The following is a 24,135-nucleotide window of genomic DNA, read 5'->3' as shown; positions in this document are numbered from 1 at the left end:
ATTAGTTGAGCATTATGGTGCAGCATAAAGCAAAAGCATCATATGTAACACCCACTTTAAAATGGTGTAATAGCTACACTTTCACCAGGTCTAAGTGCCATCATACAGATGACCAATTGGTTTTTTGATTTAAAAAAATAAATAAATAAATAAATTTAAAACCTGAAGATTTATTTTTCATTATGTGAAAGATGCTTATTAAAGAGCTGTCCTGGCTTCTTCTTCAGAGTATGTCTCAAATCCTGTCATATCTGAGGACAAGCTAAACATCATGGTACAACCATAGACCGTATAAAAATGGTACAACATATAGCAAAACCATCATATGCAATACCTGCTTTGTCCCCTGTTGTATCTTTGCATACGCCATGCTTTTGTCTCATCTTTTCCATTCACCTTCATGTATATTTATAGACAATGTACAACTCAAACTGTTCCTGATGTACGAATGTACGAATATGCAGTTCATTAGAATAATAAGACAATCTGACCACGAATGACTTTATTTTTCCTCGAATTTATTTATTCAAAAAAGACAGAGAAACAAAGTGAATACTTTGTGGCCTGCTAAGTATAATTCAAACAGGCAAACGAGCCAATAGATATGGTTTGTGTACAGATTTTTACAAATATAAAGATATATAGTCAAAACAAATACAAAAGGTTATAAAACATATAAGATATTCCAACTGTTGATAGGAAAAGTTTGTTTAAAAACAGATTTTTTTTATTTAGTAATTTATTTTTATTTGAAAATATACTGTATTGCTTTTTACGCTTGATTTCAACATTTCATGTTGTTCATTTATTTAGTCAACATGTACCTTCAGAAATATAGCATATTTATTTTGGTACGCATTTATCACACTGAACTATTTATTAATTGCAAAAAAATACATTACCCATAATCCTCAACCACTCCATCTCCTACTTCCTGCCACACCAAACGCCGACTGAACACCCACTGAACACCTTCTACACCAACAACACAGTGACTACCTTCATATTAGTATACCCTTCATTTCAATGATCTAATGCATAAGTGCCTTCCGACTGCACCACGTATATGAAATATTGAATGGAAAGGTTGATCTGATTAACTAGAGAGATTAATAATGTAAATTGTGTAAGTTATTTAAGGCAGAGTCTGTCGAAAATAAGGAGAAAAATGTTGGAAATCAATGTAAGGTTTCAGGACGTATTTTTCGAAGCAGGGCAGTTTTCCAGTGCTTCGGATAGCTTAATATGACTCATAGCAGACACAGACACCCTTGAGGTGCTAAACAGTCTTCAGACAGCAGGCAAAATACAACCTGAAATAGGCTGAATGATCTGTTCTCGTTATCAAGCAATCTCACGGAATGTTCTTACGGCCATTTCTAATGTGCATTTCCCAGACTTGAGAAGTTATGGCTGTTTACGCTAAATGCAGCTCACCGAATTCTTAATGCAATGGGGAATTGCACCAAATTAAAGTCCCTCTCAGAGTTGCCTGAAGACGAGCTTGGTGAGGAAAACTGGTGTGGTTCCCGATTCCAAAGTACTAGGGGGAAAAAAAACCCCAGAGCCACTTAAAAAACAATGACATGACCACAGTATTTGAAAAGACCTCTCTGGAAATTGAAAGCATTGCAGCTATTGTATTTGAAATCTTTTCATAAGCCGTTGAATTCTGTCAAAGATAACATAACCTCAACAACGTCTAAAAGGCAAAAATGCATAGGCTTAAAACTGGATTTCTTTAAGGTTCCATAAAAAAAAGCTCCTCAGATGATAAAACAATAAAAATTCTCATTAAAGGGTCACATTTAATCAAATGAGTGAATGACACAATAGTCAACTGTATATTTTGGGAGTCAAAATGAAGGCCCTGAAAAACAGTAAAAACTCACAAAAACCAAATGAGGGAATATAGATATTTTAGGCAATGCTATTTGATACTGTTGACCAGCATAGCGCCATAACTTTCAGGTTTATGTGCCATATCTTCATATCCAGAGGTCTGTTGTAATAAATTTCGGCTGATGGAAAAGTCTAGATTTATAGTGCGGTGGATTCCTTCAATGCATCATAATGTTGACCTCAATGACACCAGCGTTCTAAGAAGAGAACAGATGATTCTCGGAATAGGAACATTAAGATATTGTGTTTCCAGCCTACTATGGACATATTTATGGATGCTCCAAACAATTCCTCTCCAAATACATCAAGCACACAGCATGACATCTCTCTGAACACGACCACAGCAGCTGACACCACAGCTGACCTGACGAAACACCTTCACGATTAAGGGCAAGTGCATTTATAAGTCCTGCCAAGTCCACTCACTCATCTGTCATATATACTTATTTTTTGGACAGGTGCTGTTTTTATTCATAAAGAACGTTCATAATTATAAATGAATAGTGTAACGTGTTAAAGTATCAAAATTAAATAAAATAATATTTTGTGTATATAAGTTTGACTATAACCTCTTATAGAAGATGTGAATGCAAACAGGACTGGGATCACAAGACAGCAGAAGTGGTCTACAGTAACGCCTCTTCCCAAAGAACATTTTTGTCCTACTGCACAAACAGAGAAATGATCTCTCCTGCTAAGAACAGAAACAGAATTTTTATTCACCCTGAAATCCACTTCAGAATCAATTTCTCAGTCACCTCAAAGTGAACTCAGTGTGTGTACATCCTTATCAACTGTAACAGCAAACATCTACCCATGTTCATAAAGGAAGACTGAAAATAATGAATTGGAGCATCACTGTTCTGATGCACATACAGACTAAAGTCTTTTTTTGGGGGTTGGGGATGGGGGAAGTATCTTGACTCGATACTGATACTGTTTGTTAAAAAACAGCGCCACAATTTGTCACACCAATCTTTAAAACTTCCGGGGAAATAGTTTTTTTTCCCCCAGCTACCTATTCTCCTTTAGATTCCACCTGAAACACCATACACCAAACACACAGGCACACAGACAAGTACCGATTGTACAAAAGTGAACCACACGCATGAACAAGGATATTCGTACTGACACACAAACGTATTCACGCACGCACACACACACACACACACACACACATGCACGCACACACACACACACTTTGTAAGGCTGCAGGGTTGGGTTCTTGTTAGTTACTTTGCTTCACTGGGAGAGGTCAACTGAGGACTCTTTGGAGATACCTGGAAAGGGCAAGAAAATAGAAGAATTATTAAGTAGGCCAGTAATGCTATGTACACCCAGCAATGTCTACAGACCACTACAGCTCTACCTCCTGCTGTGTGAATATATCCTCAGTTCTCGTGGTAAATCGCTGCACACCGACAGGCACAAGCAAGACACTAGCGTACCACAGGGCAATTACACAGTAGGCCTACCGATCACAGGAAGTAGTCTCTATGGACAAAAAATTGAGCACTCCTTGGGATTTTACTGTACTTATTGGAACGGTGTGGACTCACGGGAGAGGGTGGCTTGCCGAAGTTGAGGTGCGCGTAGAGGAGCACCGCGATGTCATTGTGAGAGGCCTCGAGAGCGATAGACAGGGCGGTACTGCCATCCTGAGAGAGAGAGCGAGAGAGAGAGGCAGAGATCAGAGACCATTAGAGGGCCAGTATACAGGGGCAGGTGTATACTGGCACAGTAACAGGAGCACAGAGAGCTCATCTGTCAGTTAGATGAACAGAAAGGCGTTCGGTAGCGAGACACTGAAATTTACCTCTGAATTATACACTCGCACTCACTTTGGTTTGGAGATAGAAAAAGAGAGAGAGAGAGAGAGAGAAAGAGAGAGAGAGAGAGAGAGAGAGAGAGATAGAGGGGGATAGAGGGGGAAAGGGGAGAGAGAGAGAGAGAGAGCGAGAGAGAGCGCAGTGTTGCTCACGTTATCTGCCAGTGTGGCGTCGCAGCCGGGCACAGACAGGAGCTGGCGCACGATGTCCACGTGCCCGTGCTCGCAGGCGCACATGAGCGCGGTGGAGCCGTCGTCGTCCCGAATGTTGACCTGCGCCCCGCAGGAAATCAGTGCCCGCACCATGTCCCCCCGCCCGTGACTCACCGCCAGCATCAGGGCCGTCTGCCCCGCCTGCAGGCAGTAATCCCAATCAGTGAGACTAATCCCCTCCATCCAATCAGAACAGACTGCCCCGCCTACAGGCAGTAATCCCAATCAATCAGACTAATCCCCCCATCCAATCAGAGCCGTCTGCCCTGCCTACAGGCAGTAATCCCAGTCTGTTAAGAGTTATGTCTTCCAATATCAGAAGTGTGTTGTCAAGCAGAGAAAGGGACAGGAGTGTGGTCAACATGAGGAAAGAAGCACTCTTAATTCAACCAGCATCTGGGGATCCGCCCAATGCAGTGATCACCTTGTAGAAACCTTTGCCGGTATAATAATTCTCTAATGTAATCTATGCAGGGAAGTAACAGTCTTTTGTTAATGACGGGGGGAATCCTTTTTTAAATTGTGTGCATATTAACAGCATTTACATTAAATATAGTGATGCAGAGTTAGCATTTAGCAGTTAGCGTTTGCGGAGCACCTGGCTGGCCTTGGCGTTGACGTCCCCCGTGCGCAGCAGCTGCACCACGGTGTGCAGATCGCTGTCCGAGTGGAACGCAGCCAGCGCAGTCAGCATGATGGCTGTGTATCCCGCCTTGTTTTGTTTGTCTGTATTGCAGACACCTGCACAGAGACCAGCAAAAATATGCTAGCAGTGTTCTGTATTACGCACAGGGAGAACACCTGCACCGCACATGCAGACACGCACCTGTAGTACGCACACGCACACACGCACACACACACAATCGCAAACACAGACATTTACACTCCAGACCAAACACACACACACACACACACATATACACGCACAAACACATACCTGCACATATAGGCTCACACACGTATGTATTACACATGCATTCACATTCTGATATGCACATATCGATTAAACGTACACAGGGACTCTGGCACACGCTAACTAGCTCTTTGAATCACACACACAGACTGCAATACACACGGACAATTGCATACCTCTTCAATTAATTTACTTTGGCTAATTCAATGAACTTACACAATGTCCACGATAGAACAATAGAGAATAGCAGAACTTGTGTCTGTAAGCCACACATTCACAAGGGCACTGCATTATTGAAACAAGAAATAAAGATGGCTTTTTCTTTAACTCTGGACGGACCAGTTCTCCTCTTCCTTTTCTGTCCACCCGTTCTCAATCTCTTTCATTATTGCAACTGAAGCAATAAATAATAGCAAAATAAAAGGTCATATACATGTGGTACTAATTCTGGCTTACGCAGGTAGGTAGGTCTAACGGCATTATTCATTTAAATGCAGGGCCTTCATTTTGAATTTTCTCTGCCGTGTCATTTTATTTTTTGTTGTGGGATGTACAATGTGAGACCTGCTTTTTACAGAGTGCCCTCTTCACTAACTGTGACCAATACTATTCCTTTCCTGGAAAATAATTTATTTTATGAACTTGGACATATTTACTTCTAATCACAGATGCAGCTGAGTTACAAGAAGTAACACACACAAGCATTCTTTGTGAGTCCACCTCTTACTCTCTGGCGCCCCCTTTTGAACCTCGGGTGCCGGCACACCCTGGTGCACTCGCACTGACCCGTGTCCAGCAGCAGTTTGACCACGGGGAAGTTGGAGTGGGACACGGTGTAGTGCAGCGCCGTGTTGCCGTTGCCGTCGGCCATGTTGACCACAAACTCCAGCAGCTGCGGGGAGACGGCGGCGAAGGCGTCCATGTAGGCCCGGACCAGGCCCGTGTCCGCGGTCTTGTGACAGGAAACGCGAAGCCACTCCTGCAGAACCACGGTGTAGGCCGCCCTCTGTGTACAGAGAGGGAGGGAGGGAGGGAGGGAGGGAGGAGGAAGGAGAGAAAGGAGAGAGATAGGGAAGGAGGGAGAGAGGAAGGGAGGGAGGAGGAAGGAGAGAAAGGAGAGAGATAGGGAGGGAGGGAGAGAGTGGGGAAGAGTGAATGAGAGAGTGAGAACGGGTGAGTCAGATTGAGAGGAAAAAACAACAAGAGAGACAGATGGAGAGAGGGCGAAAGAGAGAGTGTGAAGGAAAGTGTGCGATCACACTGCTAGGTACTCTGTAAATTTTCTATTCAAACCCAGGCCACTAGGGGGCCATCTCTTTAGAGTGACCCAGATGACTTGCAAAACAACAATCTTAAATTACTCAAGCATGCCTGCCATTTCTGATTGTCTGTCGCAAGAACCACCACAATAGGAATACGTGGGATAAGGGATGCGTTTTTTAGGTTTTAAAATAATAGCGTATATTATTTTATAGTTTATAATATTTAGTGTATAACAATAGCGTATAATATTTTCTGTGTACGAACTGGGGCTAAAGGTCCACCCCGATGTCTGAGAGGCCGTACGGTGTACAGATGGAGCCCCAAAACGGGCCCCTCTTAGCGAAACGAGTGCACATGAGAAAGGCAGGGAGTTGGAGCATACCGCCTCCTGCTGGCCGAAGCCATTGGGTTCGCTCAGGGCTTTCTGGAGGACCACAAGCGCTGCCGTCAGGCTGTCGCTCAGCTCCAGTCTGGAGTGAGAAGATTCTCTGCAACACCACAGAATGACATTACATTTATTTGGCATTACATTTATTTTTATACAAAGCAACGCACAATAAGTGCATACAGAAGGTCATAGGCACAAAACTAAACACAAGTCCGATAAGGTACAATACTCATTATGTAAGGTATTCATAGCCATGGACACATTAAGTCCTGTACACTCAGTAAACATAGGCTACGTCAGAGAGTAATGTTAAGTCAAGCTAGGAAGCATAACAACAAGCTACAATATCAAGATAAGGATACAAGTGCAATATAAATGCTGGATGGAGGTACATGTAATATGAAAGTGGTACAGGAGGTGCATGTGTAGCATAAAAGTGCTATAGGAACAAAGTGGAATGATATAAGTGATAAGACAGATAACAGATATGACAGAGGACAGGTTAGCTGCAGCACTGCAGCCCAATAACATTGAAGCACGCTAACGCAGTTGAGCGCTAACACAGAACAATGCCACTCACTCACTGTAGCATGCTACAGACTATAGTGCTATTTATTATGCAATACTGTGGTCTACACAAAGTGGAAATAAAGGGCTGCAGCATTCTACATAGCAGACGGCATGTTTTGCAGTACCTGGTTTCCTGGGAAACAGAATGGCCGGAGCTGGGGTCTCCCAGTCCCTCTTCTTGGGTTGTCTGCTGGGCAGCAGGGCCTGTGGATGGCTGGGTGGTACTGGACTGCGAGGCAGGTTCTGTGGGTGGTGACTGGGCTGTGCTTGGCTGAGAGGTAGGATCTGTGGTTGGTGATTGGGCTGTGTTTGGTTGGGAGGTAGGGTCTGTGGCTAGTGATCGGGTTGCACTTGATTCTGTGGCAGGGTCTATGGTGAGTGATAGGGTCGTGCTTGGTTGACAGGCAGGATCTGTGACTGGTGACTGGGTAGCAGTTAACTCAGGGGCAGGGTCCTTGGTTGATGATTGGATGGAATATTCTTGGAGGGTAGAATTTATGGAAACAAATTTGGCAGTGCTTGGCTGGGGGGCTGCGTCCATGGACGGTGATTGGCTAATGCTTTGCTTAGAGATTGTTTCTATGGACAGTGATTGGCTAGTGCCGTGCTGGGGGGATGGTTCTATGGACGCTGATCGGCTGCTGCCTTGCAGAGGGGCTGAGTCTATAGATAGCGATTGGCTGGTATTCTGCTGGAGGGCTGATTCTATGGATAGTGATTGGCTAGTGCCATGCTGGAGGGCTGATTCTATGGATGGTGATTGGTTATTGCCATGCTGGAGGGCTGATTCTATGGATGGTGATTGGCTAGTGCCGTGTTGGGCGGCTGGTTCTGTGGATGGTAACTGGCTAGTGCCACACTGCGGGGATGGTTCTGTGGATGGTGATTGGCCGCTGCCTTGCTGGGGGGCTGAGTCTGTAGATGATGATTGGGTAGAGGCGCATGCTTCTGTGTGAGTGACAGAGGCAGGGGGGGCGGCGGATCCTTCCGGTAAGTGCTCAGCCGGAGGTCCGGGGATTCCCTCAGGGGCCTCATGGAATTCACTGGCATCGCCCTCCTCCTGAGAGCTCTCACTGCTGCTGTCATCCGAGGAAGTGGACTCATATCTGCAGCACAACATGCAGCACACTGTAATGCACTGTAATACACCCAATGCTAACACTGTAACAAACCCTGTGATTACTGTGTAACACACTGTGATCACACTGTAATGCACTGTAATACACCCAATGCTAACACTGTAACAAACCCTGTGATTACTGTGTAACAAACTGTGCTCACATTGTAATGCACTGCAATGCACCCTGTATTTACTGTAACACTCTACTTACTCTGTAGTGCACTGTAGCACACCCTATATTTACAGTAACACACCCTGTGAATAATGCAGCACACTGTAATTTAATGGTAAAGCACTTTAGTACTCAGAGTACTTGCACCGTACACTCAGTGTAACACAGTTCAACAATGTGAAACACACAAGAAAACAGATTACGTTTCAGCTGAATACGAACACTAAAACCCACTGCAGTGAAACGCGGCCCAACTGTAACACAAACGCAGGTCCATGCAGTGACTGACGCACAGTAAAGCATCAGCGTGATGGACAGTGGCGTGTGGACCCACCCGCCATTCACCCCGATGAACTGCAGGTTCTTCTTGGCGGACGGAGAGGTGGACGGAGAGGCGGACTTCCTCTTCATGATGGATCGCGGCGCTGCCTGAGCAGAGGCTGTGGGACAGATGGACAGGGAAGGACAGGGAAGGACAGACGGACAGGGAAGTACAGATAAGCAGATCTGTGGAAGGGGAGAGCATTTTGCACATACAGTACAAAATATGACAATGTACTAGGTGAGGTGGATGCCTATAGTTCAGTGGTCTCCAACCCTGGTCCTGCAGAGCTACAGGGTCTGCTGGTTTTTGTTTTCACCTTAAAATCAGCACCCAATTGAGACCCAAGACACCAGGTGAGTTGAGTTAACTGTGTAATCAACTGCTCTAATTGATTCATGAAGTGCAGAGTCACTATGAAAACCAGCAGACCCTGTAGCTCTCCAGAACCAGGGTTGGAGACGACTGCTATAGTTGGAGATTAAAAGAGGGTCAGGTCGTCAGGGGTAGTGAACAGACTTTGGGAATTTCTGGTAAGTGGCTGGGGGTTCAGGTTAAGGGGACAGGGGGGATTTGGGCTTGTTGTAGGAATGACAAAATGTGTATACGTGTATAACCTGTTCTTGCGTAACTGCAGGTCACCTGATTTTGACGCGTCTTCCTGCAACCGAACGGCCTCCGTGTCCGTCAGCTGGAGCGCTCCCTCCCCCTCCCGTAACCTCTCGGACAGCGGGAGCGTCTGGTTGCAGATGGTCTCCGTCGCCATGGTGGCACAAGAGACCGGCATCGACGTGGACACCTCACTCTTCAGGAGGACCTCCCGAATCTCCTTGGAAGAGACCGCGATTGGAAGCTGAGGGGGCGTGTCTTGGGAAAGGAGAGGGGGGAGAAAGTGTGCAGCAGAAAATCAGGCCGCGGTGTTGTAACGGTAACATGCTGCCAATGCATTTAACATTGTCCACACCTTTAATTGTCATAGAGGTGCAACAGATGCATCAAGTTCCTTACCTTCTCTGTGCCAGGTTTCATGCCTGGTACACTCCAGGGAGCTGTGTGGATAGACTGGGAAGCTGGTCTCTGTAGGGGGGACGTGTTCTTTGTCCATGGGAGGGGCACGGACTGTCTCCATGGGAGGGGCACGGACTGTCTCCATGGGCGGGGCTTCTGTTTCTGTGGGAGGGGCGTGGCCTATCACTATGGGCGGGGCAGGTTCTGCCTCTGTGTGTAGGATATGGCATGTTACAATGGATGTGATGTGGCCTGTCTCAGTTGGTGGACCATGTTCTCTCTCATTGGCTGGGCTTGTCTCTATGGCTTGGGTGGGGCCCGTCTCTATGGGTGGGGCATGTTCTGTCTCCATGGGAGGGGCATGGTCTGGTTCTGTGGAAAGGGTGTGGTCTGGCTCTGTGGAAGGGGCATGGTCTGGTTCTGTGAAAAGGGTGTGGCCTGGCTCTGTGGGAGGGGCATGGTCTGGTTCTGTGGGAAGGGTGTGGCCTGGCTCTGTGGCTGGGGTGCGGCTTGTCTCGATGGTTGAGGTGGAGCCCATCTGTACAGATGAGGCATGGTCTGTGACAATGGGGGAGTGGTGCTCTGTCTCTATAGGTGAGGTAGGGGCTGTTTCTTTGGGTGGGGTGGGGGTTGTTTCTATGGGTGGGGTAGGGGCTGTTTCTATGGGTGGGGTGGGGACTGTTTCTATGGGTGGGGTGGGGGCTGTTTCTATGGGTGGGGTAGGGGCTGTTTCTATGGGTGGGGCAGGGGCTGTTTCTATCGGTGGGGCGGGGGCTGTTTCTATGGGTGGGGTGGGGGCTGTTTCTATGGGTGGGGTGGGGGCTGTTTCTATGGGTGGGGTAGGGGCTGTTTCTATGGGTGGGGTAGGGGCTGTTTCTATGGGTGGGGTAGGGGCTGTTTCTATGGGTGGGGTGGGGCCTGTTTCTTTGGGTGGGGTGGGGGCTGTCTTTATGGGCAGGGTTTGTTCTGATTCAACAGGCGGGTCATGTCCTTTTTCTACGGGTACGATGTGGCCTGTCTGCGCTGGGGGGGCATGGCCTGTCTGCGCTGGGGGGGTGTGGCCTGTCTGCGCTGGGGGGGGCGTGGCCTGTCTGTGCTTGGGGGGTGTGGCCTATCTGCACACCTGCCCACCTCTCTGCCTGCCGAAGCAGAGTAGGCTGCTCCAGAGTGTACACCTGAATTCCCACAGTCCTCTGCTCCCGCCGCCGAGGCTGCTGGGTAACGCTGACCACGGTCTGCAGCCCTGCTGTGGGGGTCGCGCCCCCGCCGCCCGGCCAGCCCACGCTGGTCGCCCGGACCGCGTAGTCCGCCTGCGAGGGGGGGGGCTGGCTCGCTCTCTCCTTCTGCGCCTCCTGCAGCTCCTGCAGGGTCCTCCTCAGCTGCTCCTCCAGCTGCCCCACCCTGCTCCTCAGGGCCTCGGAGCCCTGCTCCTGCTGCGCCTCCTCCGTCCCCACGCCGACGGAGCGCACCTCCCTCCTGCCGGGCCGGGCCCCGCCCACCAGCACCGTGTCCTCGATCTCGCAGCCGGAGTCCTGCTTGGAGCCGTCGGGGGTGGCGGGGGTGGCGGCGGCGGCGGGGGGCGGAGCCTCCTCCTCGGGGATGTGGATGTAGAGCTCGCTCTGGGGGCGGCTCCGCCCGAAACCCAGGGTGTGGCCCAGGAACTTCTGGCTCTTGAGCTGGACGCTGAGCTGCCTCTTCTCCTCCTGCAGCACGGAGATCTTCACCTGCAGCACGGGGATGGTCTTCACCTGCTCCTCCAGCTCCCGGATCTTCCGCAGCGCCAGCGCCATCTGCTCGCGCACGTGCTGCAGGTGGGCGGGGGTCGGGCAGACGGGCGTGGACAGGCCCGAGCTGGCGGGGGTGTACTGGCGGGCGGCGCCGGACAGGGACGCGGTGGAGCCGGTCACGCTGCCGCGGGCGCTCCCCAGGCCCGAGAGCCGCCGGCCCGCCTTCTCCTCCTCCAGCCGCCGCCGCGCGTCCAGCAGCGTCTTCTCCACGCGCGCCGCGCTCAGGCTGAAGGCCCCGCCCACGGCCGCCGCGCCGGCCCGCGCCGGCGCCTGGTAACCGGGGGCGCAGTAGGAGTAGGACGAGTGGCGGCTGTCCATGCTGACGTTGGAGCACAGCGACTCGGTGGAGGTCCACCAGGAGCCCGTGTAGCCGTAGCCGCCGACGCCGCTGCCGCGGGGCAGCGAGCCGTACCGGGGTCTGCGTTGGATCGGCACGCGCTTGATGGTGTTGCCCTTCTCGATGTCGTTGACGTACTTCAGGAAGTCCAGGTCCAGCCGGTAGCCGTACGGGGTCTCCACTGAGTACGGCATCTCAGCCTTACCCAGGGAAGGGGCGGGGTTAGACGTTCCTGAAAGAGAGACAGAGAGAGAGAGAGAGAGAGAGAGAGAGAGAGAGAGAGACAGAGAGAGAGACAGAGAGAGAGACAGAGAGAGAGAGAGCACTGATTCACCAGCGACCCAGGATACAGCAGGTAATGACTCTGCTGCTCTTTTTGACTATACGGTATAAGTCACATTTCACCACACTACACGTCGACCCATCTCCCGTCTCCTGTAGCTTTAAGTGGCCACTTTACCTGCTACGTAACGCAGCACAGTTCTAAAGCCAACCCAAGGAATTCCGGGACTTTTACCTGAGAAGCCGGAGTCCATATGCAGCACCTGAGCCATGTTCACCTGTGGAATCTGCCACGCCCTCAGATGTAAAGACTGACCTGGAGGAGAGACATGTGACCGTTCAGACTGTAGCACAAAAACGCACCGGCAACCACAGACAAAAACACACCTGTCAACAACAACGCATGCACCACAAGTAAAGCAGACAGACGGACGCTTTCACCAACAGTCACACGGGACATGCTCACAGACAGCAAGACCTCAAAATACCATAATTACTATCATTTTCTTTGCAGGCATTAAATATATTTGAATCACAGATGTGCATTTAGGAGAAAAAACAAATTCCAAAATGAGTGAGTATTGTATGAAGGTACTCAGGTTTAAAATTTTGGTCGACACTGTATATGTGGTATAATCACTAACTATAACAAACTCCCAGCCAATAACACTGTTGCACAAGAGTAACTTCTACAAAAGAACAACTTCTGTTTTAGACTTTGTTTCACAAGAATTAAATCTGTTGTACTATGTGCGTATGCGCGTTGCTTTCTGCTAAGGAGTGCTCCACAGTGTCTCAGTGTTTCAGAGAGAACTGGAGGCACAGGGAATATTTCTGGCACTGTTTTCCAGAAGTTCTGCTGTGTGTTACAGCCTTATTTGGAATCATTTCTGAAGCTTGGAAGCTCTAAATAGAGGTAGAGACTCTCTCTCTCTCTCTCTCTCTCTCGCATTTACTCTCTTACTCTCTCTCGCTTTTGCTCTCTCTCTTTCTCTCACTCTCTCTCTCTCTCTCCCTTACCTCCTTCTCACGCTCTTCCCCTTTCCTCTCTCTTCCTCAGTCTCATTCCCCTTTCTGTCTCTCCTCTCTCCTCTTCCCTCTTCGTCAGCTGACAAACAGGAGATTTTAGCTTGTCATTACGCACCCCACCCGAGCACAAAAACAGTGTTGTGTTCAGTGGAACATCAGTTTCATGCTGTTCTGTGGGCCCTGCATAGCACAACAGGGTTGGGTACAACACTACAGAAAAACAGCACAACACTGCACAGCACAGCACAGCATAGTACAGCACAACACAGCACCACTCTGCACAGCAAAGCACAGCATAGCACAGCACAAAACAGCACAGTACAGCACAGCAAAGCACAGCATAGCACAGCACAGCACAGAACAGCACAGCAGACAATAATATACTCAGACAATTACAGGTATCTGTAATTGTTCTCTTTTTTCACGATAGATGAAAATTAAAATCAGCACTATACAAATTAAAAATGGTGAATATTTACTTCATTCAATTGTTTGGAATATATTTGAATAAGCGAGCATAAATGTAAAAACACAATGCAGGTAGATAATGTACATCAGTGAACATTTGTACTAGCTATGTGAAGTTTTCGTTTCAGGGAAAGAAAATGCTGAACAAACTGGTTTTACTGTAAAGTAGCAAACCTATAAAATTAAATGCACTGAAAAAGCCTGATTCCAAATCATACAAGAGTTGCTTTAAACCAGATATACCCATAACTTCTCTTTCTCTCTCTAACACACAATCTCTCTCTCTGTCTACACACACACACACACACACACACACACACACACACACACACTTACTCAGTCCCACAGAAGAAAGGTTTTAGGGTACACCGTATTCTAGTTCATCAATCACTGCTGTGTTCACAGAGTCCATTCATCTCCCATGCACACTTGGTTAATTCTACATGGAAACATCATACTAGCTAACACTTCACCGGCTGTCGTAATTGCAGGTAACTATGGTGGGATTATTCTGAACGGGTGACCAAAAGCCATTTGTGCATTAGCTACACTATCCCATATATGCTTTACACTCATGTCCTTTTCCATTTATTCTAAAACATCTTCTAATATCCAAAATATGCTCAGAATATGCTTTCTCTTATTGACTCAGATGAACACACACACATGCACTTGAATATATCCACACTTTCTACCATATTCAGTCGTATTCACAAACTCACACTCGTTTACATTCTCAAACTCACATTCTCACAAACGTACTCATACACAAAGAAATAGCCACATACACACTCACACACACATGCACACACAGCGGCATAAATATTCCCATACAGATGCACATTAATATATGCACTCCTTCTGAAAGAGTGGTTTTAAATTACCGAAATGAGCAGCTCAGCCATGAGAGAGTGTTTTGTTCTAGATGGTTCTGGTGTTTCTGTTTCCCCTCCTCTCCCTCTCTCTGTCTCTCCCCTTCTCTCTCTCTCTCTGTCTCTCCCCTTCTCTCTCTCTCTCTGTCTCTCCCCCTCTCTCTCACATTTGCTCTCCCTCACACACTGATCTTATGACATCGCTTACGTTCGGTTTAAAGTAGGGCACTCGGAAACACTGACAAAATTCACTTGGTATTTTAGAAGCTATTACCCTGCGCCCAGTAACAACCTAATGCACACACATTCACACACATCCACGATACACGGACACTCACACACAGAGCGTACATATGGGTGCCTTTTAGATAGTGTGTGTTTGTGAGTGTATGCATGTCTTTGTGAGTGTGCAACTGTGCATGTGTTTGTGAGTGAGTGCGTTTGTGAGAATATGTGTATAATTGTGAGAGTGTTTGTGAGTGTGTGTCTCTGGGAGTGTGATCGTGAGAGTGTGTGTCCGTGAGAGTCTTGTTTGCGAGCGTGAGTGTGTCAGTCAGAGAGTGTCGGTGACAGCGCGTCTGTCACAGCGCGTCTGTGATGATATAATTAGAGCAGTTGAGGTGTGACAAACATGCCAGGCCTGAGAAATGACACAGAATTTGTCCTCTCTTTCTTTCTCTTCCCCTTTCTGTCGCACTCCTTCTCTCTCTCTTTCTTTCTCCTCTCATTTGAACTTGCTCTCCCTCCCTAGCTCCCATTTTCCCCTCTCACTTTCCTCTCCTCCTCTTACTCACTCTTTCTTTCCCTCTCTTCCTGTTGCTCTTTCTCTCTCTCTCTCTCTCTCCCTCGCTCTCTCGCTCAGTCTGTCCCTTTTCTCTCTCCTGTTCCCTCCTCGGTGCTCCCCGCCTCTCAGCTCCTGCATAAACACACCCTCTCTTATTCTCGCCACCTCTTTTTTTTCCATCCAGATTTCCTTTCTTTCAACTCCTTCTCCCACTGCTCTTTCCCCTGCCTCCCTCCCTCCCTCACTCCCTCTCTCTCACCTCTACAGCGCAGCGTTCATAAGCTTCATTTAGGACCCCCCTCACGCCCCCCCACCCCCCCACCTCAGTCATATATAACCCCCCGTCCCAGATCATGAGTCCTCCAGACGTGTCCGTTCTCCAGACTTCTCCAGACATTCCTGATCACCCCTCCCCCGTCCCTTTGCATTCCAGTCCAGAGGATATGACCATCTGTGCCCCTCCCCCTGCCCCCCCCCAACCACCAAAATGCACCTCCACCCACCATCACAGCATCAACGTTACACATGGAGAACAAACTCAAGTACCCAGCAGGCCTTTGCACAGAGTAGGGATGCTCTGTTTGTTTTTCCCATATCAGCACACAATCACACCAGGGACACACCGCGCTACGGTACAGCTACACAACAGCCATAGTGTATTGACACACAGATACAGAACTGCAACATGACTACACAACTACTAACCTACTACTCTATTGTTACATAACTATTGTGCTACAGTATATGATTATATAACCACTATAAAACAGTGGCATACTACACGCAACTCTACTTAATAATGCTACTTGTACAACTAATACTACTGCTGCATCAATACACAGCTACACAACTAGTATACTACTGGATGATTGACGACGGGACGCCAAAGATCAGAAAAGAGAGAATGAGAAGATCTCTCCGATCGTGTATATATTCATATGTGCATCTGTGTGTGGCTGTGTTTATAGGTTTTTTGATTATAAACTATTGAGGTGTGGGTTTGCCGTTTAAGATCAGGTTCGAGGTTTTGGAAAGGTTCTCCAATCCACAAATGTTGTCCTTTTCAGTTTCCATCATCATGACATTAGTAAATCAAGCAAACATTTGCTCCCATCTCAACACAGTTTTTGTGTTCGTAGGCTTTAAAAACGTAAACAAAATCACGAACATTTGCATTAACTTCGCTGCTATGATTTTGGTTTTGACTGGAAGGGCACAACAAAATGAATTCCACTGATCCTCTAGGGGGAGTTCGTCCAAACACTCACAAATGTGCCCCCCCCCCTCCCCACGCCCCCTTCCCCCCCCTCCCCACGCGCCCCGCCCCTCTCGCCCCCCCACTCCTCTAATCTGTCTCCCTGAAACACCGCAGTGGGATAAAATGGCAGCACAGCTATCGCCAGGGATAAAATGCTCTCCGGATCAGTGAGGCAAACCGTATATATAAATAAACTATAAATATACGAATGTTTCCACTGCGCTGAACATTTCACAAAGGCTTTTCCTGAGCGGTATATCCCGCTGCTCTTTCTGCAGCGATGCGCGGTATGCGCGACCGTGCCGTGTGGCGACTGCACCTCGTGCCAAACCGTGCGCGGTCCGGAGTGAAGCATGTGCGGCCCGCGCCGGCTGCCCCAGCTGCCCCAGCTGCCCCGGCTGCACCGGCTGCCCCGGCTGCCCCGGCTGCCCCAGCTGCGCAACTCACAACTTTGGGGAGGGGAGGGGAGGGGGGAGGGGGTCTCGTTTTCAACATCGGACAGCCCTTCAGCTGTAAAAGGATATCCTATATTACTGTGAAAAAATGCAATGCTAAATACAAAAAGGTATTCTGAAAAATAACATAGTACAAGGGCAAAATGAGAGACGAATACTATAAATAGCTAAGCAGTTTTCACTCAGAAGATATTCCACAATTATCCCATTGTGTTGTGGTGCACAATCAGAGTAGATGAAGAAGAGGAAGATGAGGAAGACTTGCAGCCTTTTCACAGTAAAATATTTAACTGAGATTCTGACAGAAACAGGTAACTAATAACTATAGCATGCACTGCACAACTACCTAATAATTATACCTAATGTTATAAGCAGCTAGTTATTACCTATTACCTATGGTACATACAGCTAGCTAATAGTTATGGTTTTTACAGCTAACAGTTAACAGCAGTAAATTCAGCTGTTCCAGTTTCTTTTCCACTTATTCTGCCCTCTTCCTTAACTGTGCACTTCCCATTTTATCCTGTGTGATACCTGAGCACATTTACCTGAGCACTTCACCTGGGCACTCATGCTTTATGAACGCAGCTGTTATGCTGCAGTACGACCCCCGGGACCCCACAAGTCTGCCTTCTGGTCAGGCCACTCGAAATTGGAAGGGACCGAGCTCCTCCCCGCCAGTCACTCAGTCACTCTCCCCCTCTGTTCTGACTGTCCTAGGCCTCCCTCCAACCTTGGGACACCACCGTGCACCACCTCCTTCCCTGCAAAATGCCCCTCACCCAAATTACCCCACTGGATGTTCCTTCCAGGTAGCACAGTGTGGTGCAGCATCAAGGACTCACAGTCCCTATACAGGTGCCCCCTACACAGGTTATCCCTACACAGGTGTTCCCTATACAGGTGCCCCCTACACAGGTTATTCCTACACAGGTGCCCCCTACACAGGTTCTGCCTGCACAGGTGCCCCCTACACAGGTTATCCCTACACAGATGCACCCTACACAGGTGATCCCTACACAGGTGCTCCCTACAAAGGTTATTCCTACACAGGTGCTCCTACACAGGTGATCCCTACACAGGTGCTCCTACACGGGCTACACAGGTGCCCTGGCACCCTCCTCCTCTGCCCTCACTTCACCGTAACTCTGTTCCCTTCTTCCCTCGGTCTGATGAACACAGGTGTGCCGCAGCTCTGCTGAGTCTGCTCCCCTGGGCGTGAGCTTTGCCTCAGAGACGGAACCACAGCGTCTGCAGACTCTGCCACAGCTAACAGCCTGCCAGTGCCCCTGGGCACCAAACACAGAGCGACTCTCAAAACAACCTGCTGCTGAATAATAATTAGTAATGAACTAATAATTCTTAGTAGTTCAAATACAGGACGCTTTCCAACAATGGAAAATAAAAATAAATGTAAAAATAAATTTCAAATTTATAATGAAGTTTTATACTTTTATATTTTACATAGAGTACTGGCTGTGTAAAATTGTCACAGACCGCACGGTTACTGACTGCATAAACCAGTGAGTGTCACAGCAGTGAAGCTGGAGCAGCTCCACCGGACAGAAACGTGATGCTCCAGCCAATAGAGACGAGAGGAAAAGCATCCCTGCACTCCCAGCGGATCCAGAAACAACCGCGACACTTCCTCAGACCGTGACAGAGAGAAGGAGAGAGAGAGGGAGAAAAAGAGAGAGAGAAAGAGGGAGGCAGTGGAGAACAGAGGAGGGGAGACAGGGAGAAAAAGAGAGAGTGGGGAAAGGGAAGAAGCGAAAAAAGGAGAGAGGATGAGAGAGGGGAGAGGAAGGGGGGAGTAGAGGATGGAGGTCGTGGGAGTGAAAGAGAAACCCCGCACCCGGCCTATAACAAAACGCTCTCACATAACCACACTGCTCGCCTCAGACAATGAAAGCCACTCTTTAACACCAACCTTCTATCTTCTCCTCGCAGAGAGGAATGCATGGAGGTAGGCACATTTCTAAAGGGCACTACTGAGCGCGTGCAGAATTTTATACCGACTGGCGAAGCAACCCTTCAGTTCTGTTCCCCTGCAAATCCACTACAGACACAATATTTACACAGCACCCCTCACTTTACCCTCCACAGCATCGCCAGCCTACTCTAAACACTGCTCTGCGCAGTGTAGATTCACCACTCTACTCTAAACACTGCTCTGCATAGTGTAGATTCACCACTCCACTCTAAACCCTGCTCTGCATAGTGTAGATTCACCACTCCACTCTAAACCCTGCTCTGCATAGTGTAGATTCACCACTCTACTCTAAACCCTGCTCTGCATAGTGTAGATTCACCACTCTACTCTAAACACTGCTCTGCGCAGTGTAGATTCACCACTCTACTCTAAACACTGCTCTGCATAGTGTAGATTCACCACTCTGCTCTAAACCCTGCTCTGCATAGTGTAGATTCACCACTCTACTCTAAACACTGCTCTGCGCAGTGTAGATTCACCACTCTACTCTAAACACTGCTCTGCATAGTGTAGATTCACCACTCTGCTCTAAACACTGCTCTGCACAGTGTAGATTCACCACTCTACTCTAAACACTGCTCTGCACAGTGTAGATTCACCACTCTGCTCTAAACACTGCTCTGCACAGTGTAGATTCACCACTCTGCTCTAAACACTGCTCTGCATAGTGTAGATTCACCACTCTACTCTAAACACTGCTCTGCACAGTGTAGATTCACCACTCCACTCTAAACACTGCTCTGCACAGTGTAGATTCACCACTCTACTCTAAACACTGCTCTGCATAGTGTAGATTCACCACTCCACTCTGTGTAGTGTCAGCAGGGTCAGTGTTCACCTCGTCGATGGAGTGAATCGTGTAGGTTGCGCACTCATCTTTCAATAAACAAACGCTTTTGGCACGACAGACCAGCCAGCTGAATTACGGTGCCATCGCTTGACTGGCCGGTTCCGCCAGGTCAAAAGCTACACTGACAGAGCAAAAGACAAAAAAAAAAAAAAAAAATCAGTTGACAAAACGTCTTGAAGAATAAACTTGCCTTTTTTCCTCTGCATAAAATGGAAAAATTTTCCTGGCCACGCCCCTGAACTGCATTCGACAGAGCAGACCACTTAAATGTACAAGGGACACACAAACTGGGAGGGGGAGGTATGCCTTCCGCCAAGTTACGGCTTTGCGGGGTACGCCCCAAACCCATTTAAATATACCGCACACATGCAGAGCAGGCCCCAGGGTTTTGGAGGCCCTAAACAAGAATGTTGTGGCCCCAAAGTTCTCCAAAAAAAAAAAAAAAACAAAGAACAATGAATTGTGTGGCCCAGATGACATCATAGAGAGATTGTGCCGGCGGCCAGCTCTGCACATGTCCCTTAAGTACGCCGGACACACCTCTCAAATATGCCGGGCACGCCCTGTAAATGTGCTGCAGGTGTCCATGTCCCCGAGCCTGGAAGCCTTCTCAGCTTTGCTTCTTTAAGTTACATAAGACGGGAAGGTTCCTGGAACCGCACGGCTGGTATGCGAGCGAAACAATTGGCCTCTATGTTGGTCACTCTGCCGAACCGTTACAGGAAATCGGCCAAAGGTGGGGCTGTAAGGGAGAAGAATTGGCAGAGACCTTAAAACTAACACCGAAAAATATGTGATTTTTGAAATTATTTTTTTTACAGAGCCTTCCTCAACTCTCCCATCGCAGGCCCTCCTGATTACAAACACATTGGAGAACGGGCAATGAGGAGGGAGAACTGATCCTGCTGCTCTTTCAGACCTCAGAGAAGCACTGGGGAGCAGTGATCAGAGCAGCAGTGTGGAGCAGTGATCAGAGCAAGGGTGTGGAGCAGTGGTCAGCGCAGCAGTGATCAGAGCAGCAGTGTGGAGCAGTGATCAGAGCAGCAGTGTGGAGCAGTGGTCAGCGCAGCAGTGATCAGAGCAGCAGTGTGGAGCAGTGATCAGAGCAGCAGAAACGAGCAGTGGTCAGAGCAGCAGTGTGGAGCATAAAAAGGTAATTATACACATACAGGCACATATAGGCCTACAATATATCTATCAGATAATTTAGCATCTTAGGCTGCACAGTGCAGCTACAACCAGATGGTGTTTATTGATTCTACAACTGGGTTCTCCCTGGAGCCGTGGATACCGCGGTGCCCTGGAGGGAAACGGTCCAAACAAAGAAAGGAAGGCGGCACCCTGTCGCCTGCTTTATGTACCGACAATGGGCTCAATCGTCGTAGCGGGAAATAACGGTTCGGTTATGCTTGCGTGCAGCACTGGCACAACAGTAAAGCAAGAACTGACAGAGACGCTCCCCGAGCGCTCATCTCCCGCTTAGGTCACGTGTGGGCGTGACAGGCGAGGCGCCCAGTATGATGTTCTTTGCCGGCGAGAAGAAAGCGGTTAGAAGAGACAATTACCTGCGCTATCACAGAGCTTAATCCATGACATAATCCGGTACCCCCCACTGTTTTTAACATCCTTCGCTCTGCTCTCATGGCGAATGCGACGTCATCCACACAGACAGGCGCTCCCAACGCCACACGCAAATTACACTAATTCTCATTCTTCTACAAGGGATCTACAAATCTACAACGACACTTACATTCAATCTAATGAAAAATGAAAATTGTCTGCACGGAAATGTTTGCTAATTCTCCTGAAAACGAATCAATTACGAACAGACCCGTCTAAATAATCAGATTTCAGATTCGTTCAGCGGAAAAACAATGAGATTTGAACGCCCAGCATGCTGCCCACCTTACAAAAAAGGTTAATAACTTTGCCTTTCTTTATTCGGAACTAGACTGTTTCTGCCCTCGCTTCAAACACTATAATCGGGAATGCTAGCCCGCGTGACAGAAATTCCATTCCCGCTGCTCTTGGCACGCATCGCCGCGCGAGAAGCAAGGGGCTCCTCCTAGCAACTCCTGCTGGGTATCCCAGTGCATGATGTGATTTGTTTTTGCACGCCTTTCTTCTAGTTACTAGATTTTTTATCCGACCTGAGGTCCACTAAACGATCAAGGAGATGCAAATGTGTGTACATTTGAATATTATGTGAAGTCCAAACCGTCTAACGGTATGAATAATGGTAGCCTGTCTAACAATGAAAAGCAATTACAACTGTCTTAAGAGTACATTAATTGCAAATACATTTTAAAACTTTCAAGAGAATGGCAAGCCCACAACACAGATTGATTATGACTATTTCAATACATCTGAGCAATAAAGCCTAATCACCTTTCTGAGAACTCACTTTATCTGAAACAGGGCAGGATATTGTACCGTCGCGTGAAGGAAAAAGGCAAGTACCGTCCTAGGGAAACTACAAAACTTTTTTTTTTTAAAAGACAGAATCCATGATGTCAAACTAAAAGACGTAAGACCAGAGCGGCAGCCATTAACGAAGCGCTTTCCTCATATACCCCCTCTCCAAATAGCGCAGCAGAGCAGACGAGACTTTGAAGACCATTTATTAAAGCGTTTCAGCTCTCATTTTAATATTTGTGGTGTTATTTTTAGCACACAACACAAATATGCGTCTCAGTATAGGTAAAGACATGACAAAGCGCCATGCAAAGTTGAACCATGAGCAGCAATTCATGACTGCTGTTTTTTCCAAGAGCCTGAAAGTCACAAAAACTTGAGAACGAGAACGGAACCACCCCTTCTCCAAAGTCATAGAAATCGGCTTTCTAAATACAAATAAACGTGTTCAAGGAAAAGCATCTCAGTTCTCAGTTTACCTATGAACTGGTTAGACATAATTTCCAAGCAAATAATGTTTCTCAGCCTCAGTATTTTATATTATCAAATTAATTATGTGTTACTTGCAAGGGGGACGATTCCTATTAAATAATTGAAATAAACTTTTCTTCATGACCATGCATCAGACTGCTATTAATCACATTACAGAGAAATTGTAAATAAGAAGGGAAAAGAAGTCCAACTTTGACGCGCCCTTGACATGAAAGGACGAGCACCGTTTCTCCTTTATATAAAGCGCCTCACGCGCCCCATAACTGCGCCCATTGTGTCCGCCGCGTCTCACGGGCTGAGGAGTACTTCAAGGATGCTCTCGTCTAATACACTCCGCTAAAAGAAGCCTTTGGAAGATCTCATTGTGAAAAAAAAAACCTTCATTGAACACGTCACCGGATAAAAAAGCGTTTAACATATTAATTATTCCATTTCCACGTCATCAAGCATTTACTTTAGAACTCAGCGAGCATTTACAATAACACCGAGACAAGGGAGCAGTCGTATCAACCAGACACGCAGCCACCATTATTAAGGCAAGGCTAAGGAATACTTTAAAATTTGCGGGTAAAAAATGTTGCATGTAGGCGCACAATTCAACCGTTTTGATCCATGCTTGCAACATCCCACAAATTAAAACTTCAAACCAAAACAAAGCTTTCTCACCTCTGGCTTTGCGGTCCCTCCAAACATTCGAAGCCCAGCAGCTCGCGCACTGACAGCGAGATAAAAACACCGCAGCAGACCAATGCGCGAGGCCCCCTCCCTTTGGTCTTAAAGAGGCAACAGCAAAGTCCCGACTTAAAAAAAAAAACCTCGTAAAGCGCTCAAGCCGTGTCAACAAATGCTTTTACCAAATACATCATCGTGTAGCCAATCCAATAATCAGTTTCTGCTTTTGTTTGTTGCTGCTGAGAATCGAGATTTCTGTAACTAAAACAATTCTGTTTTATTTATTATTTCCCAAGAAGCATTTCATTTGCATTAATATTTTTTCAATTATAGCCGGGCAGTACCTTGGCACGACTGAAAGTTGACGTTATACGCTTATAAAAGAGGATGTTAAGTGACTAAATTCGGTTTACGTCTTCACTCGCAAGAGTAAAAACGCCCAATCCATCTCATGACCATCATTTTTATTAAACCAAGTAAGTTGTAACATATTTTCTGAATCAATGCAACACGGTGTCTACCTCGTATGTGCTGCAACAACTAGCTAACTTTGCAACGGAGCCCTTAACCTTTTATGCAGTTTAGAGGAAGAGAATCGGTCCACACAAATGACCAGATATCATGTGAAGTTGGGATTTAGACCTACTAGGCAACACGTTTCAATATAGAAAAACTATTGAAACACAGCAATTAAAGAAGCATTTAAAGAGAACGGGCCGGAGAGGGAGCTCCTTTTTATTAG

General features: G+C 47.4%; 1 protein-coding gene across 1 annotated transcript; it reads right to left on the bottom strand.

The window, feature by feature from the left end:
* Positions 1 to 497: 497 nt before the first annotated feature.
* On the bottom strand, positions 498 to 23,474 carry kank2 (KN motif and ankyrin repeat domains 2). Its single transcript, XM_035398997.1, has 13 exons — positions 23,388 to 23,474; positions 12,341 to 12,421; positions 10,706 to 12,055; positions 9,700 to 10,359; positions 9,334 to 9,558; positions 8,704 to 8,809; positions 7,203 to 8,183; positions 6,502 to 6,607; positions 5,643 to 5,862; positions 4,542 to 4,684; positions 3,884 to 4,084; positions 3,462 to 3,560; positions 498 to 3,182 (listed from the first exon to the last, which is right to left on the bottom strand). The coding sequence occupies exons 2-13, from the start codon at positions 12,375 to 12,377 to the stop codon at positions 3,135 to 3,137; spliced, it is 4,176 nt and encodes a 1,391-aa protein (XP_035254888.1). The 5' UTR covers positions 12,378 to 12,421; positions 23,388 to 23,474; the 3' UTR covers positions 498 to 3,134.
* Positions 23,475 to 24,135: the final 661 nt, after the last annotated feature.

Source organism: Anguilla anguilla, chromosome 17, assembly GCF_013347855.1.
Source record: "Anguilla anguilla isolate fAngAng1 chromosome 17, fAngAng1.pri, whole genome shotgun sequence".
Taxonomy (NCBI): domain Eukaryota; kingdom Metazoa; phylum Chordata; class Actinopteri; order Anguilliformes; family Anguillidae; genus Anguilla; species Anguilla anguilla.
This window is presented reverse-complemented; position numbering and strand designations above follow the sequence as displayed.